Source organism: Pongo abelii, chromosome X, assembly GCF_028885655.2.
Source record: "Pongo abelii isolate AG06213 chromosome X, NHGRI_mPonAbe1-v2.0_pri, whole genome shotgun sequence".
Classification (NCBI taxonomy): domain Eukaryota; kingdom Metazoa; phylum Chordata; class Mammalia; order Primates; family Hominidae; genus Pongo; species Pongo abelii.
Genome location: NC_072008.2, coordinates 34,925,415 through 34,942,258, shown reverse-complemented (window position 1 = coordinate 34,942,258; position 16,844 = coordinate 34,925,415). Strand labels below are relative to the sequence as shown.

General features: G+C 40.9%; 1 protein-coding gene across 1 annotated transcript in view; it reads left to right on the top strand.

Annotated features, from left to right (window-relative positions):
* The first annotated feature begins 7,740 nt into the window (after window positions 1-7,740).
* Window positions 7,741-16,844, top strand: part of TMEM47 (transmembrane protein 47) — a 30,342-nt gene continuing 21,238 nt past the window's right edge. Inside the window, exon 1 of the mRNA XM_002831504.5 lies at window positions 7,741-8,257. Within this exon, the coding sequence (XP_002831550.1) occupies window positions 8,032-8,257 (226 nt within the window). The 5' untranslated portion in view covers window positions 7,741-8,031. The remainder of the gene's footprint in view (window positions 8,258-16,844) is intronic.

Below are 16,844 nucleotides of genomic sequence, written 5' to 3'. Positions count from 1 at the left end.
AGAAAGCTTGAAAGGAGAGGGGGAAAAGTGTGAAACACGTAGACTAGAGAAAAGTCGAAAAGAAAATGATTCAGAAATGACATAAGCACAGATCTTCATATTGTTCTAACATTTTTCCACCTATGTTTGTTTGGACATGAATCAACTGACATTTTGAATTTTGACAGACTGTAGACACACCACGCAGTAATACTCACTTTACAGACTAATATTAAAAGGTGAAATCTAAAGGTGAGAGCTACACTGAAAAAAAATTCCTAAGAGAATCTTTATTCCACTATCCTCAATCCCCTGGTACTGCTGACATTTAAGACTAGCTTTTGGAAACTCAAGAGCAATAGCTTAGCTGCATTCTTCTAAGTTGGAATGTGAGTATAAACTGTTGTAGGTATTCTTTCTACTAAATGCTTTTTAATTTCAGCTTTTCCTTTAGTTGACATTGAGCCATCACTATACTTTAGATGTATGATTTGGGGTCACTTTTGACCCCATTGTACATGTGAGTCCTTCAGACCACAAAAGAGAGGAGGTACCCATACTTCCTATGAAGGAGAATTTTCTGACACTACAGATACAGTGTCCATCAGGAGAACACTGGGGAAGGGCTCCCAGCTACAACAGTTTTGAGATTTTCTATATTACGAAAAATAAGCACATGGCAGCGAATACAACAGTGCTGGTCATCTTGTCAATCAACATCTATTGCTAACGTGGGAAACTGACAAAATAGGACTCAAATTCAGGAAGGGGGTGTCTAAGCTGGAAATTCTTAGACTTTTTCCATCTATCTGCAAGCATCTTCCTTCAAAGGCACAAGGGCAAAACGTCTCTATGAAGACTGTCTATGAAAATTCACCAAGAAGTCCATAAAGATGGATTTGACTAAAATTTAAAGTCACAGATAAAGCTTAGCTAACCAGCTCCAAGAAGAGCAGTGGGGGAGGGCAAATAACTTCCTGATGCCTTCCTTCTCTACTCTGACCTCTTGATCTGTGTCTCAGTCAACACCTAAGTCATGAGTCTACACTTAGCCCTCCAAGCTCCAGGAAGAATAAGCTAAGCCTGCTCATTCTACCAATGTTTCAGCTATTCAGGGTAACTATTTCTGAGGCTATGGTGTTCCATTTTCCATTTAGTTCCCAAGCACAGGACACTCCAAAACAGATATAGAAATGATGTATCATGATGATGATGTCCAAGGATAACCAAAATTCCACCATGATGAGAGTAAGTTGGTAGACATGCACTTGCTTCAGTGTAACCAGAAGATTCAACTTGTAGCTGTAAAAACAAGGAGACAGAAAGATTAAAACTGCAGTAATGATGTGCTTGATATACATACACCTGGTCATTTCTTCACATAGCTTTAAATGAATACAAATACAATACAAATGTGGAGGAAGAGTTGTGCCTATATGTAACCATTGTTAAGGAAATGAATGCTTGACAAGGAAACGGAAAAGGCATTTAGAATTGGTCCCAATGAGAATAGTCTAAGTTTCCCATATTCCTACCTCCTGGTCATCTGACGCACACTTCTTTCATTACAATGAACATATTTATTTTAAAACTAATCATCGTTTCCCTCTCATATCTTTTAGTGTTTCCAATTCCATGATTTGTTTTCTTTTTTTGTGGACAACTATATTATTATGGTCATAGATCCTACTGTGAAACATCAATTAATCTGAAATCAAAACAGCATCTAATGTGAATAGTAAATTACATGATATTATTGACTGAAATCTAACTAATTCAACATTTTAGTACATTTTTAAAATAGAAAAGACATTAGAAAATAATAAAATTTTGATTTTTAGATGCAGGGTTATTAATTTTTATAAATGGTATTTTTTAAATAAAAGCAGAAACAGCAACTATCAATCACCGTCATTTATGATAATTTTAAGCCAAAAAATTTGCAACAATGCAACAAGAAATCCCAGAAATGAAACAGAATGGACCAGAATCTGGAACCCTCTTGACCTCATTAATTACCATAAATATCAGGTAGGCCTCATTATATTATGGTTTCACTCAAATCACAATCTTTCTGGAGTGGACTTCAAGAATAAAAGTATAGTAAAGAGAGTAAACCTCTAAAGTGCTCTTTTCCATTTCTTATTCCTAAAGTATCTTGTTGACCTTATTACTTGTTCCACTGGACAAGCAATGGGTACAATGGTGTTACCTTATTCACAGTTTTGCTTTCCTCGGTTTCAGTTACCTAAGGTCAACCACGATCTGAAAATATGTTAGTACAGTACAATAAGATATTTTGAGAGGGAAACAGATATTACATTCATATAACTTTTATTACAGTATATTGTTATGATTGTTCTATTTTATTATTAGTTGTTATCAATCTCTTATTGTGCCTAATTTATAAATAAAATTCTATCTGAGGTGTGTATGTATAGAAAAAACACTATATATATGGTTAGGTACTATCAGTGGTCTCAGACATCCACTGGGGTTCTTGAAACATATCCCTGAAGATAATGGGAGGACTACTGTATTTCTAATTTTTCAATGAATATTTAATTGTTTTTTTCTCTCAAGGAATCTGTTTGTCCCTCCATTCAACTTCTTCTCTCTGAGAGCAAAGAGGTCTAACCAGCGCATGTCTGGATGTGATCCCAGTGCTGAAATCTACAGTGTATGAACAACTTTCCAGGATCTGGGAGGAGAAGCACAACTGAAAGAGCCCAACCAGGTGGCCCTGTACCCAATGGACAGAGCCTACTCTATATGGATGGAAGTCGGAAAAACTGGAGGATACCTTCCCACTGCCCATCTAAAAAACGGGCTTAAGATTGGCAATGACCAGTGGCTGCTGTGACAGTGACAAATTGGGAACTTGGACAATGTATGAGATTTGTTGGGCTTGAAAACAGTAAATAATTTTTTCCTTCCTAATTGGTTAAGTCCTTAATGGTTTATCCCACATGACTGAACTTAAGTAGTTGCACATTTCAACTGTTAAAAAAACACAGAGATGGTGTACTTGCTGATAGGCTATAAGCTAACAGCATGACAGTAAGTTCTCTTTATTTTCTTAAGACCAGTTCAACATCTGAAATGTGTTCCCCACATCTCTTCCACACCTTCTACCTCCAGCTATGACACCTTCCACTTCCCTGATGAACTTTCCAATTTCTTCCATTTGACCTCAACCTCTCACATTACTGACCTGTTTCTGTGTCCTCAATGGTTCAAGCTTGGAGATTATCTCATCCTTTATTTCAGGGTTCAGAGAGGAACAACTTCCTGCCTTTCCCTGGCTACACAACTCATACACCCAATTTTCATGGAGCTCCTGTACTGTGTGACTCTAGTTGTAGCCTTTGCCCCATGAGGTCCCAGGACAGGGGTGATCATGGTGATATGGTGCCTCAGCTAGCCTCAGGTAAAGGAGGTGGCTTCTGGCCTTTGTGTGATGTGACAGTGCAGGGCAACAAAGCCATCCCTTTTAAGAGATCATAAATCTCCTTGGCTAGGGACTTGAATTTTCTTCACAGTTCAATCTCATTTCTCAAATCTGGGCCTATTTTAATTTTTGTTTCTGCCACACACACACACATATACGCACACACACACACACATATTCACATATATGATACATACATAAGATATATACATAAATCTTAACTGCTTCCCACCCCAACTACCACCCACTTCCAGTCAGATACTTTTTGGGGGGTAGGTTTTCATTCAATGTTTGCTAATTTTGGAATCTCCCATTCTACTTTTCCCATTTTATCTTTTTTTTTTTTTGAGACAGAGCCTTGCTCTGTTGTCCAGGCCAGAGTGCAATGGTGCAATCTTGGCTCACTACCACCTCTGCCTCCCGAGTTCACGCGATTCTCCTGCCTCAGCCTCCCCAGTAGCTGGGATTACAGGCATGCACGACCACACCCGGCTGATTTTTGTATTTTCAGTAGAGATGGGGTTTCGCCCTGTTGGCCAGGCTGGTCTCGAACTCCTGACCTCAGGTGATCCACCTGCCTCATCCTCCCAAAGTGCTGGGATTACAGGCATGAGCCACTGCAACAGGCCAAGTCTACTGTCTTTTATATGAAACTTTTGGGGCCAGCTATGTTGGGCAATTCATGATTTTTCAGATATTTGAAGAATACTATGGTGCATACACTGTAAATTTTACAACAGGATCTCTGCCTACATATTTCTTCACACTAAATGGATAAATTGAAACCATAGATAGCCTCACATCAGTTTGAAATATGTTTTCCCACTGTTGGGGATCAGAAAGCTCTAATCTGAGAAATAGATGCCTCTATATTAGCTAATATGAACCCTATGGTTAAGGAAACAAAATGACTTATGGGTCTAGGGTTCAGGGCCTAGCTAGCATGGCCAATTTCCAGATTCCTACTGTTCTGAACTTCCAAACAATAGGAGCTATCAGACTTCTACTAATTCTAAGTTACAACCTAGACCACTGCAACTCTGGACATAGTATGGGCCTTATAAACATTCTTTTCTGATAAGCAATTACAGACCTTAAGCCAGTTTCAGCCAGCTTATAGAGGCTGCATAGAAACTGTCTTTGTGTCATACAGTTCACCTTTTGATGTAAAGAGCCAAATGCCACCTCATTTTAGTGCTAAGACCCTGCCCCAAAGTGAACATGGGATGTTACATACATGTTTACCCATTGTGCATGCTTTCTTCTCCTCTGATAAATATGTGTAGCTTTTCTCCCAAACTTGCTGAATATATATGATTATATTTTGTAATATGGACCCCGTGAGGCATAAAACCCAACCTGTCCTTCCCCTATTCAAAGAGGGAGCACCTTCAGCTCCTGCCAGAGACCTTCTCTTCCCAGTTTGAAAACTAATATCGACAATAAAGCTCTTCTTTCTAGTATTTAGCCATCCTGGTGGTCTTTTGGATGATAAAACAAAACCCCCAAATATGGTGCTTTGACATACTGAACTCAAGAATCAGCCTCAATGTCTCTCTCTGACTTTTCTCTGCCTCTCTGTCTCTCTGACTCTCTTTGTTTCCTGAAGCACCAGGAGGAATTCCCTCTGGAATTTCCTTATATAACTAAGAAAACTCCCTTCCAAAAAAATGCAATTATCTTAAGACCCCTTCCCTTGAAATCTCTTCAAATAACCAGGAAAGATTAACCACCCAGAAGAGACTGGGAGTTCTCACTATGTCAGGACCAACTTTTCATCTATTCTTTCCGGGGCAGTTCAGAAATTACCTGGGAGGCTCAATCTGCATAACAAGACAACCTTTGTTCACAGTGACATTCTGCCCCTCACCTTACTGCCACCTTCCCCAGAGCTCAGAAAAACTTTGTTTCAGGCCATGTTCTTTGGGCCCAGTTTCCCCTGGCAATCATTTACTCCTACACCCCTCATCTCTCTTTCAATGAAGAAGGATATATAAGCATCTGGACCTCATTGTGTTATTGGGTAATCACACTCCTGTGATTTTTTTCCCTGTGCACATAAAATAAGTTTTATATGCATTTTTTTCTCCAATTAATCTGCCTTTTCTCAGTTCATTTTCAGTGAACCTTCAGCAGGTGGAGAGGAAGTGTCCCTGTGCCCTTGAGTTTGCTACAAATATATGAAAAGAAAAAAAATACCTTTGAGAGTTTGTTGTATTTTGAAATTGAGGATTAGGGATGGTTGATGGGCCTATGTTGTGCAAAAATTCTATAAATTATTAATAGAGGAATAGAGTTTTTTAAGGAAAATTTGGCTTTTTGTTAAAAATGGTTTACTTTTCTAGTTTTGGAGACAGCATAGAGACAATTTTTTTAGATAGTATAAAGAAGGATGGAGTAACTCAAGTAAGCAGTTGAGAACAAGCCAGAAAAAATTAAGCAAAAATGTGGGTAGAGGTGGGGGTTGGGGTAGGGGTAGAGGGAAAAGAAAGCCTGCATTGAAGAGAATAAAGAAAACTATTGGCTAATTGGAAAATAAACTTATTAAAGAGAAGATGATAGAAGTTGGAGGCAAAATAAAGATTTCTTTATATCTTTGATAGCATACTCAAGACATTTTCTTATTACTTTTGAATACACATTATAAATCTAGATAAAAGAACAGTCACACAATCCTGGTCACCTATTAATTGTCCCGGTTTGTAAATTTTTCAGTGTTCCCTAATTTTTTAAGGAGAATATGCACTTAGGCTTCTTTCTAGTTGAGAAGCCAAGAAGCCCTTTGGGATTCGGAGGTTAGTGAGCTCTGGATGCTCTGGGCATTCTTTGTTAAGGGTCCCGCAATAATTAGCATGGTAATGATTGAGAGGTGGGAGAAAAGTTCCCGAAATTGTAAATATAAGAAAAGCCCGGGCGTTTATTTTACATCAGGTTCGTTCTCATTTGACACTAACTCGATTGTTTCTTAGCCCAAAATGTTGCTGCAGTCAACATGTGTTCAACCTATGGAAAGATGTGGTTGGGGGAAAATAATTTTTATCAACCAAAAGTATGAAATCTTGCAACATTGAGGATTGTGTTTCATAAAAGAGAGAACATGTTTCTTGCATTCTTCAGCTCTTAACCACTGTTTTCGGAGTCTCACCAAGTTTTTGGGATGACTAAAGATCTGGAAACATCGTCCCTCCTCATTAACGTATTCAATAAATTATTTATTTTATAGAAAAGATGGAGATGAGTCAAAGAGCTACAAGAGACAGATAACCCACCAATCACATGCTGAACCAGGCAATTACAAAATTTCAATTTCAATTTCAAGAGGTGTTTAGTCCTCACATAAGGGGGAAAATATGGTGCATCTACTTAAGAACAGGACGATGTCCTATTGTGCTGAATCCTTAGCCCTTAGATGCTCAACAAATATTTGTAGATTGCTTCGTTTACCATGCAGGAACTATACACATCACTTTTCCTATTGCAGGTCCTGGGCTAGATCTTGCTAAGGACAAGGACATCCTAATACCCAGGAGGGGAATTAGATCCAGCTTGGCATAATGCAAAGCGGAATTAATAAAGGTTTTAGCCAACACCTAAAGGGCAGAGCAGTGGAGATGCAAATAAGATTTACTTCATATTTTGCAGGAGCTCTCATTTCCTTTTTAGCGCCTGCGTTTTCAGAGCAAATGCCCTTCATAGGGGGGCGCAAAAGCAGATGAGCCCAGAGAACACAAGTGGCAGCAGGCTAGCGTAGAAGTGAGGAAACAGGGAAAACCGGGGGACTCCTGGGCCCGTCCTGGTTTTGAAAAGAGGGCAAAATGCATTTAGTCACTTTTCTCCTCCGTCCTGCAAATCTCTCAGGATGTGAAATTGTCCGGGGAGGGGCGTGTTACATCACTGAGACAGAGGACCTGTCCTTGCTCCAAGAGGCACAGCTTAGGAAACCTAGGAATCCACCTCTGGCGCCTTCTAGAAAACGGCCCACTCCTGCTCCCTAAGAAAAGGAAACCCACGTGACTGGGCGAAGGGGCAGAGCCCGGCGACCTGGAGCCAGCGAGGCTGGGGGCCGGGCGAGGGCCGGGCGAGGGCCGGGCTGGGCGCGGGGCTGCTTCAAGGAACTGCCGCGCGCTGCGAATCGGGGGCGCGGGCTGGCACTGGGCTCCGCCCGCGGGCCAGAGGCGGGGTAGGGGCGGGACAGGCGCGAGCCTCCGGCACTGGGAACTGGAGCCGAAGCCACCAAGTGCTGGCCCTCCGCCCCTCCCCGTTCGGCACCGCCTCCTGCAGCCCGGGGAGGGGCCGGGGCGGAGCGAGCCCGGCCGAGCCGGGCGGAGCGGGAGCGGGCGCTGGCAGAGCGCGGCGCGGGGCCGGCGGCGAAGGTCCGGGGTGGAATCGACGTCGCTGCGGCTGCCGACTACCCACACCCGGCCGGCCGCCTCGGCAGACCCACCTTGGCCGCGCGGCAGGGGGCGCGCAGAGCCCCGAGGGAGCGAGTCCCCGCGCGTGGCAGCTCGGCGGCTTCCCCCCTCGGGAGGTCCGGCTCCCGGCTCTTCGGACCCGCCTGGCGTCCTCGCCTGCGGCGGGGCGGACGAAAGCGGCGCCCAGGAATGGCTTCGGCGGGCAGCGGCATGGAGGAGGTGCGCGTGTCGGTGCTGACCCCCTTGAAGCTGGTCGGGCTGGTGTGCATCTTCCTGGCGCTGTGTCTGGACCTGGGGGCGGTGCTGAGCCCGGCCTGGGTCACAGCTGACCACCAGTACTACCTGTCGTTGTGGGAGTCCTGCCGGAAACCCGCCAGCTTGGACATCTGGCACTGCGAGTCCACGCTCAGCAGCGGTGAGGGCCTGGCGCGCCGCGACCCCTGCTTCCCGCCCCGGACTGCCCCGCGCCCCACTGCCAGGACAGTCACCGCCTGTCCCCACGTCCTCGCATCCCCTGCCCTGGCCCGTCCCACCCCGTCCAGGCCCTTCTCTGATCCTGGGGCTCCCGCCACCTCCCTGGCATCCACCCCTCTTCCCTCCCCATCCCTGGTCGCCAAACCTAAAGCGACAGCCCACGCCCTCTCCCTTCCCCGTGGCCATTCCTCCTGTTCTGGAGTAACACGTACGCTATTTTGGGTATTTGTTATCATTTGAGGCGAGAGCCATGTGGCTGTGTAAAAAAAATGCGACGCCTTCCACACCCCCGTTAAAAAAGAAGCAGGCAAAAACTCCCCAACTCCACCGAGATGCTGCGGGGGTTCTCTGTTCGGTCTTCCCCACTCTTTTTCCCTCCTCTCTCGAGGACGAATTTGCCTAGTGTTCACATTTCTGCCGGTTCCACTCCACCTTATCTGCGTTTTCACCAATGTATTTCGGTTTGGATTTTATTTCCTTACGTTTTTGATGGATATGAAGAGTTGAGAGAGGGACAGGCTTGTTTTCCTTTCCTTTTTTGGTGACGCCGCCGTTGATTGTGAGTTGCCTTTCTTTCTCTGCCACTCTAAGTAACTCTTCTCTCCTCCAGACCTTTCTTTTCTCCATGAGCTACTCACAGATGCCTAGAAAGTTGTGCTTTATTCCGCCAGCGCTGAAAGCTGCAAATGGATAAGATGGGGGTGGGGAGTGGAGAATAAGGTATCTACTGAGGCTACCAGTCCCAGGGGGCTTTACTGCTTTACCGCCTCCCTGACCTTCCAGTTGCCTTCCCCGGCGCCCCAGTTATGCCCTTAGCAGAAATCTGTCAACTTATGATTTCTCGCTACAAACCCCTTCCTTTCTAATTTTGATTCTTCAACTGCTGGTGTCAGCGAAGAGAAAGGGGAATAAAGAGAGAGGACCTGCCGGCGATTTTCTTTCTTTCTCTCTTTCTCTGTTTCTCTCTCTCTCTCTCACACACACACACACACACACACACACAGACTGACACACACACACATAGACACCTGAGAAACTCATTACATTCCTTCCAGTTTCATGTTTTCTCTGGGACTATTTATAAAGCTTTCCTGGAAACCTTTCAAGTTGTAACAAAGTTGAAATAGCACAAAAAGCCACAAAAATCTGATTTTCTTTTGTCTTTGGTTTCCTGTTATAACACAGGAAAATTTGACTAAGTTACTTCTGTAAATATAATTTTGTGTTTAAAAAAGGCTTTTTCTTTGATACTACCTCAAAATTCCCATTGAAGGGTTTCCTCTTTGTTGGTTAATTCACTGTGGAGGGAACTGGTTGGCAGCAGGAGGTCAACATTTAGGTCCTTCAATTCCTTCAGCGTTGGCTGTTTACAACTAAAGATAAAATAAATCGGCAGAATTTCTTTCTTCGGTAACCAGGGGATCCAAATAAACTTTGGCGAAAATATCTCCTTTCCCCTCTTAAATAATAAAATCTATGTAGGAATGACAGCTACTGCGCGACTCCTTGGCAACGTGAATGTTTTGCCCCTTTCTCTCTGTCTCCTGAAATAATAGACCCCTGATTGCATAAAGACTTTTCAGATAGGTTAGAGAAACCAGTTTCAACTCACATTTGCTTTTCAAGCCAGTACCCTTTTTTCTTGGCCAGGAATGTAGGGAATGGGGAGAAGCCAGCTCGAGTTTGTAGAGCAACATACAGTGTTTGCTAACCTTTTCTTAATTGCCTCCATACCCATTTATCTCAGCTTTTTTCCTCTCTAGTCAAGGAAATATGGAGACGCAAGCTTAATGCAAATATAGCGGTAATAGCACTCTGCAAAGTAAAAATCAAAGGCAGGCCCAGTTGGGGATTTTTCCCCGTTTATTCTACTCCCTTGCTGAAAGTCCTAGCCCAGCGTATATTTGTATTTGGATTTCTGAAAATCAGCTTTCATCTTATCTTGCCTTAAAAAAAATAGTTTTCAGTCCAGATAAAGTAGAATTCATAAGCAAATGGGTAAAAAGTAGAGATGGTTTTGTTAGAGGTTTTCTGGAACAAGTTCTTGACTTTGTGTATATATAATAGCAGTTCATTTTTTGCTCTCCACGGTGATGGTGGGACACAGGGCGGGGGTGGAGGAAAGGAAACAAGATAAGGAAAATTGCTCTGTGTCCCCACTTTACAAAATGTGCTTTCTTATGTTATGTGAACTTGAAGCTTCTGTCCACCAGTGTTTTGAAAGGAAGGGGAATGCCCGAATCAAAACCAGCAGTGCTTTTCTTGTCTGTTCCAAAGGGCAAGCAGCTTTTTTCAGTCTGTTTGCTGTGTGGAGTAGCAGAAAACAGGGAGGGAAATGTCTTCTCTGAAGATTTTGAGAGATCCACATCTTTGTCTTTCAAAATAAATTACCTTGGGAGGAACCACCAAGGACAATTTTACTGAAGGCCCTTCACCAGGCTCTTTAAGGCTTAATTAAAAGTGTTTGTCTTAATTAGAATTAAAACTGCTGTGAAGAGGCAGGCCTGTATTTACTGAAGGAGCATTTCAGGAATGTTTCTACTCACAATAGTATGCCCTACTGAGACCCAGTTTCTACTGAAACTTTCCCCTAAGCCATTATTTTTAAACTTGCATTTTAATTTTGGTACCAAATGTGCATCATTTGCTGTTTATAACCTGTTTTATGATTTTAAGCAAAAGTAGAACCATGCCTCTTGTGTTCTGGTGTATTGAAGGTTGCGTCAGCTCTTCTAGTACGAACCAGTAATCCGGTTGTCAGTCAGCCGTAATGCTTTTCTCTGGTGTTCCAATTCAATGTATGGAGGACAGTTGAGGCACTCATCTTAAGTTCTAAGTGTTCCAGAAAGACATATGAGAAAGCGGCTAATTGACTGTGATTAATGGTGGAAAGAAAAAAAAATAATAAAGTGTGCTTATTAGGAAGTTTAGAATACGCAGTACTCACATGGCTGCCGGCCACAGAGTTCTTTCTAAGGGTAGTTTTCCCCAGTACTGTTTTGGGGAATGTTTTAATAAACCTTAAATCTTACACAGATTATAGTAATATTTTAGACTTCTGCTTAGTCACATTTAGTTTGCTAACTTTATTTCTAGGATATAGTTGCTAGGATTTCACAGCAATTACAAGAATCCTTAGTGTAAATAGGATTGGCACAAAGTGTATACAGAATGCTGATGCCCTAAATTTGATATCAAATGTGCTGTGTAACCTCCAAGGAGACTTTACATTTCTTCTTTAAAATGTATAAATACATAGCTATTTCATATAAAGCAGATTGCTTTTTGGTGTCTGTGTAATTTGTTGACTAAGGAAAAAGCAAGGACATACAGATGACCAAATGAACACTTTTACTAACAGTAATTTAGGGATATAACAAATTCATTTTTCCGTTTTTTCATCCACAAAATACTTGATCAAATAGTACCTTTTTTCAAGGGATATTGTTAACATCATTCACATACTATCCTAAAAATAGCTGCATTTGTAACGTGAGTCACTGGTAGTTTTGAAATGGCAGTATACCATATGCTAATAACAGGTGAATATTATCATTTCTAATTGACAAGAAATTCTTTTTAAAGTGCTTTGTATGTAGATCTTTTTTTAACTTTAGTATGAAAAGCTACTTTAAAAGGAATTTATAAGAAAGCCTATCTTAGGTGTTAAAGATAAATGGAACTGCCTAACCACCTGCACGTCTTAGCAAATCTGAGATATAGTGATTCTGAGTTCAAACATGTTTCATCTGTTCATATTTTGCATTTATTCCTTAATTCAAAAACACAGTTTCATTAGGAAACCTCGCAATGTGATTTGCTCCGGGGAAGGTTCAGCTTGTTGCTTGAAATGTGTTCATATTGATGCATTTTTACAAATAGCTCCGCAAGCCTGGAAGTCACTATCGTTATACCCACTTCTGGCTTCCTTGAAAAGAACATAAGAGGAATAAATGCAGTTTTGTTTAACCTAGACATCATAGACAGGTGGACAGTTAAGAGTACCAGAGAGCACCAAAACTTTCTCCACTGATAAGCCAGAGAAAACCAAGTATAACTTATTTCAAGATCTTCCTGATGACTTTCTCTTAATGTCTTTTAGATTTTCAAGTTCCTTAGATTTACTTTTGCAAAGGACATTTTAATTTGTGAACAGATATAATTTCTCTTTTGCTCACATTCATAGAAGGATTATAATCCCCAGGGAGCCACTTAGATCAGTCTTGGCAGCTAAGGGATTTGATGGGTGTGGGAAAAGCCTGGCCTTTCGTAAAACATTTCAAAACAAAACAAAAACAAACAAAAGCATATCTCAAGCAATAGATTTTACTTGCTGTCGGGAATACATTTCAAGAAATTTCCTGCAAGTTTCTGTTTAATAGTAAGACCACTTGCAGAGACCATAGATATAGTCAGTGCTACTAGACATGTTAGTGAAAGGAATATAGATGCTTCAAAATGTGTCTCTGGAATACCTAACCTAAATACCACAGCAGGGAGCTCTCTGAACCACTTCTGGTTCTGAGGGCTACCCCAAAATAACTAACCGAATAAATAAATAAATACCACAACAAACTTCCATGTGAGCTATGCTACATTGTAATGTAATTCTGTATCAGAGTAGAGTAGTATTTTGGAGAATAAATGAGACATTGGATTCTAACTGACCTGAACTTGGCCACTTACCAATCATGTGACCTCATACAACTTAATGTCCTCAAATGGTTTATCATAAAGATTAAATATATGAAAGTGCCTGTTTGTTAGTTTTATGTTTCTTCCTGGTTATATATTCAGAAAATCCCAGTGATACTTTTATCAATAATTGAAGATTTTTCCTCTTTAAGTAGTAAAATCTCTGCACTGCATAATGCATTGCATAATGAAGTACTTAGTTAATTTCAAATTTAAATTTTGATATGCATTACCTAACATTTAACAATGCTCTTGGTAGATCATGATCACAAAACTATTATCCTTTTATTCAGTCCTATTACAGGCCAGACACCTCAGTTATTCCCAATGTCACAATAAACTTGCAAGGTAGCTAAAGTTATCCCTATATATTATTGAGGAAACTTTGGATTTTTGTTAAGATTACCAAGGTCTCAATTAACCGGTGGTAAAGACAGATTCTTACCAAGAGTATTCCAGTTGCTAATGCTGGGAAACTAACCACAACAAAAGTTAGTCGTGTAAAATAACCATTTTATTATACTCATGAATTCTGTGGGTCAGGAATTCAGATAGGACATAATGAGGATGGATGTCTGGAGCCCTTGCGGAAGATAACTTGAATGGCTAGGAACCAGAACGTCTGGAACTGTAGGGTCATTTTCCAAATGATTTCGCTCACAGGTTTGGCATCTTGGTGGGGAAAGCTGTGAGATACTGGGCAAAGCTGTGACTCTCCCTGGAATGCCTACAGGTGGCCTTTCTAGCACTGTGGTCTTAGGATATTGGAATTCTTACAAATTGACTGGGTCCCGCAGGACAAGAGTCATAAGAGCCAGACTCTCTCTGAACTAGGCTGAGAAATCACACATCTCTTCTACCACATTCAGTTGGTTACAAAGGAGCCATATGGCCAGCTTGGATTTAAGGGAAGGAGAATTTAATACCATCTTTTGATGGAGCAGTGGCAACGTCACATTGTAGAAGAGAATGTGGGATAGGAGTTGCTGTTGGGCCGTGTTTGGAGCACACAGTCTGACACTGAGTCTAACTGCAAATCTGCATTCTTTATTGCCTTTGAAGAACAACAACAACAAACAGCCAACCAGTTTGTCTTTGCTTTGTAGCTTCTGTACTTAAAAACTTTGAATTGATTATATAAATAATGTCTGACTGGGACAAAACCTTCCCTCAGCCAGCATATGGCTTTAATGACTGGTTACTTGTACTTTGGATATGAGATGGAATGAACTCGAGAACCTAACTTTTCCACAAACAGAGAGATACATATAAAACCTTCCAAAATCTTTGGTTTAGTCTCAAACAACCAAGGCTCAAACTGATTATGAATCTGGAATGTAATTTGCTACTTTATGTTGTATGATAAAATTTTATTCTTTTTTTAGAAAGTTATGAATGCATCTGATGATATGCTTGGTACATGAACACTAAAACATTAAAATTCCAGACAGGAGCCAAGTTTTATAGTGCTAGAGAAGTGTTGGAGTTAGAGTTATTTTTTGTTTGTTTCCTTTTCCTTTGTTTTAATAACATAGCTCTTCTCTTAACTACTGCCCATGTATTGAATCTCAGAGTTGTATGTAACATGTTTAAAATAGACAAGATTTTTAACATAATCCAGTCTAATCACATTTATTACATGATTAAGGAAAATGAGGAAGGATATAATGTTAAACACTCAATAGAGAGGGTACATTTTGCCATAGTATTTTTGGAGGGTTGGTTTTTAAAATGTTCTGTAATATTGTAGATAACTGTCACTTGGTGTTTGAAGGATTGTTGAATGATGTCATGTATGGAAGCTTGGATGAAGAGGTGAAGGACTGCATGTGAAATAGTTGCCCACTTTTTGTAACATTATTTATCATCCATGATTTGATTTCACATAGAATTAAAGTCTGAAAATAGAATTATATGTGTTGATAAATACATTTCAGATGTTTATTACCATCAAATTTACATTTTAACCATGACTAGTGCTTAAAAATAAACACTTCTACTTTAAGTTTCTCCATGATGGGGTACGTTAAAACAACGGCTTGGGGCCCGGGCGTGGTGGCTCACGCCTGTAATCTCAGCACTTTAGGAGGCCGAGGTGGGTGAATCACAAGGTCAGGAGTTCAAGAACAGCCTGACCAACATGGTGAAACCCTGTCTCTACTAAAAATACAAAAAATTGGCTGGGCGTGGTTGCGGGCTCCTGTAGTCCCAGCTACTCGGGAGGCTGAGGCAGGAGAATCACTTGAACCCGGGAGGCAGAGGTTGCAGTGAGCCAAGATCATGCCACTACACTCCAGCCTGGGCAGCAGAGCAAGACTCTGTATCAAAACAAATTTGAAAAAGCTTAATTTTTTTTTTAACTTTTATTTTAGGTTCGGGGTACATGTGCAGGTTTGTTATATAGGTAAACTCATGTCACCAGGGGTTCTTCTACAGATTATTTCATCACACAGGTATTAAGCCTAGTACCCAATAGTTATTATTTTTCCTGATCCTCTCCCTCCTCCCACCCTCAACCCTCAAGTAGACCCCAGTGTCTGTTATTCCCTTCTTTGTGTTCACGAGTTCTCATGATTTAGCTCCCACTTATAAGTGAGAACATGCTGTATTTGGTTTTCTGTTCCCGCGTTAGTGTGCTAAGGATAATAGCCTCCAGCTCCTTCCATGTTCCCACAATATGCATGACCTCGGTTTTTTTTCTGGCTGCATAGTATTCCATGGTGTATATGCACTACACTTTCTTCATCCCATCTGTCACTGATGGACATTTAAATTGATTCCAAGTCTGCTATTGTGAGTTGTGCTGCAAAGAACATTCTCCTGCATGTGTCTTTATGGTAGAACAATTTCTGTTCTTTTGGTATATACCCAGTAATAGGATTGCTGGGTTGAATGGTAGTTCTTTTTTTAGGTTTTTGAGAAATCACCGTACTGCTTTCCACAATGATTAAACTAATATACACTTCCAATAACTGTGTGTAAAGTGTTCCCTTTTCTCCAAAACCTTACCAGCATCTGTTATTTTTTGACTTTTTAATAGAAGCCATTCTGACTGGTGTGAGATGGTATCTCATTGTGGTTTTGATTTGAATTTCTCTAATGATCAGTGATATTGAGCTTTTTATGCATATGCTTGTTGGACACATGTATGTCTTCTTTTGAAAAGCGTCTCTGTTCATGTCATTTGCCCGTTCTTAATGGGGTTGTTTATTTATCTCTTGTAAATTCGTTTAAGTTCTTTATGGATGCTGGCTATTAGATCTTTGTCAGATGCATAGCTTGCAAATATTTTGTCTCATTCTGTAGGTTGTGTACTCTGTTGATAGTTTCATTTGCTGTGCAGAAGCTCTTAACTTTAATTGATCCAATTTTTCAATTATTGATTTTGTTGCAATTGCTTTTGGTGACTTTGTTATGGAATCTTTGCCCGTTCCTATGTCCAGGATGGTATTGCCTACCTTGTCTTATAGGGTTGACAACGTAGTTTACAGTTTATGGTTTTGGGTTTTACATTTAAATCTTTAACCCACCTTGAATTGATTTTGTATGTAGTGTAAGAAAGGGGTCAATCTTCTGTATATGCCTAACCAGTTATCCCAGCATCATTTGTTGAATAGGGAGTCTTTTCTCCATTGCTTGTTTTTGTCAATTTTGTCAAAGATCACATGGTTGTAAGTGTGCAGCCTTATTTCTGGGCTCTCTGTTCTGTTCCATTGGTCTATATGCCTGTTTTTGTACTACTAGTACCATCCTGTTTTAGTTACTGTAGCACTGTTGTATAGTTTGAAGTCAGGTAATGTGATGCCACCAACTTTGTTCTTTTTGTTTAGGAT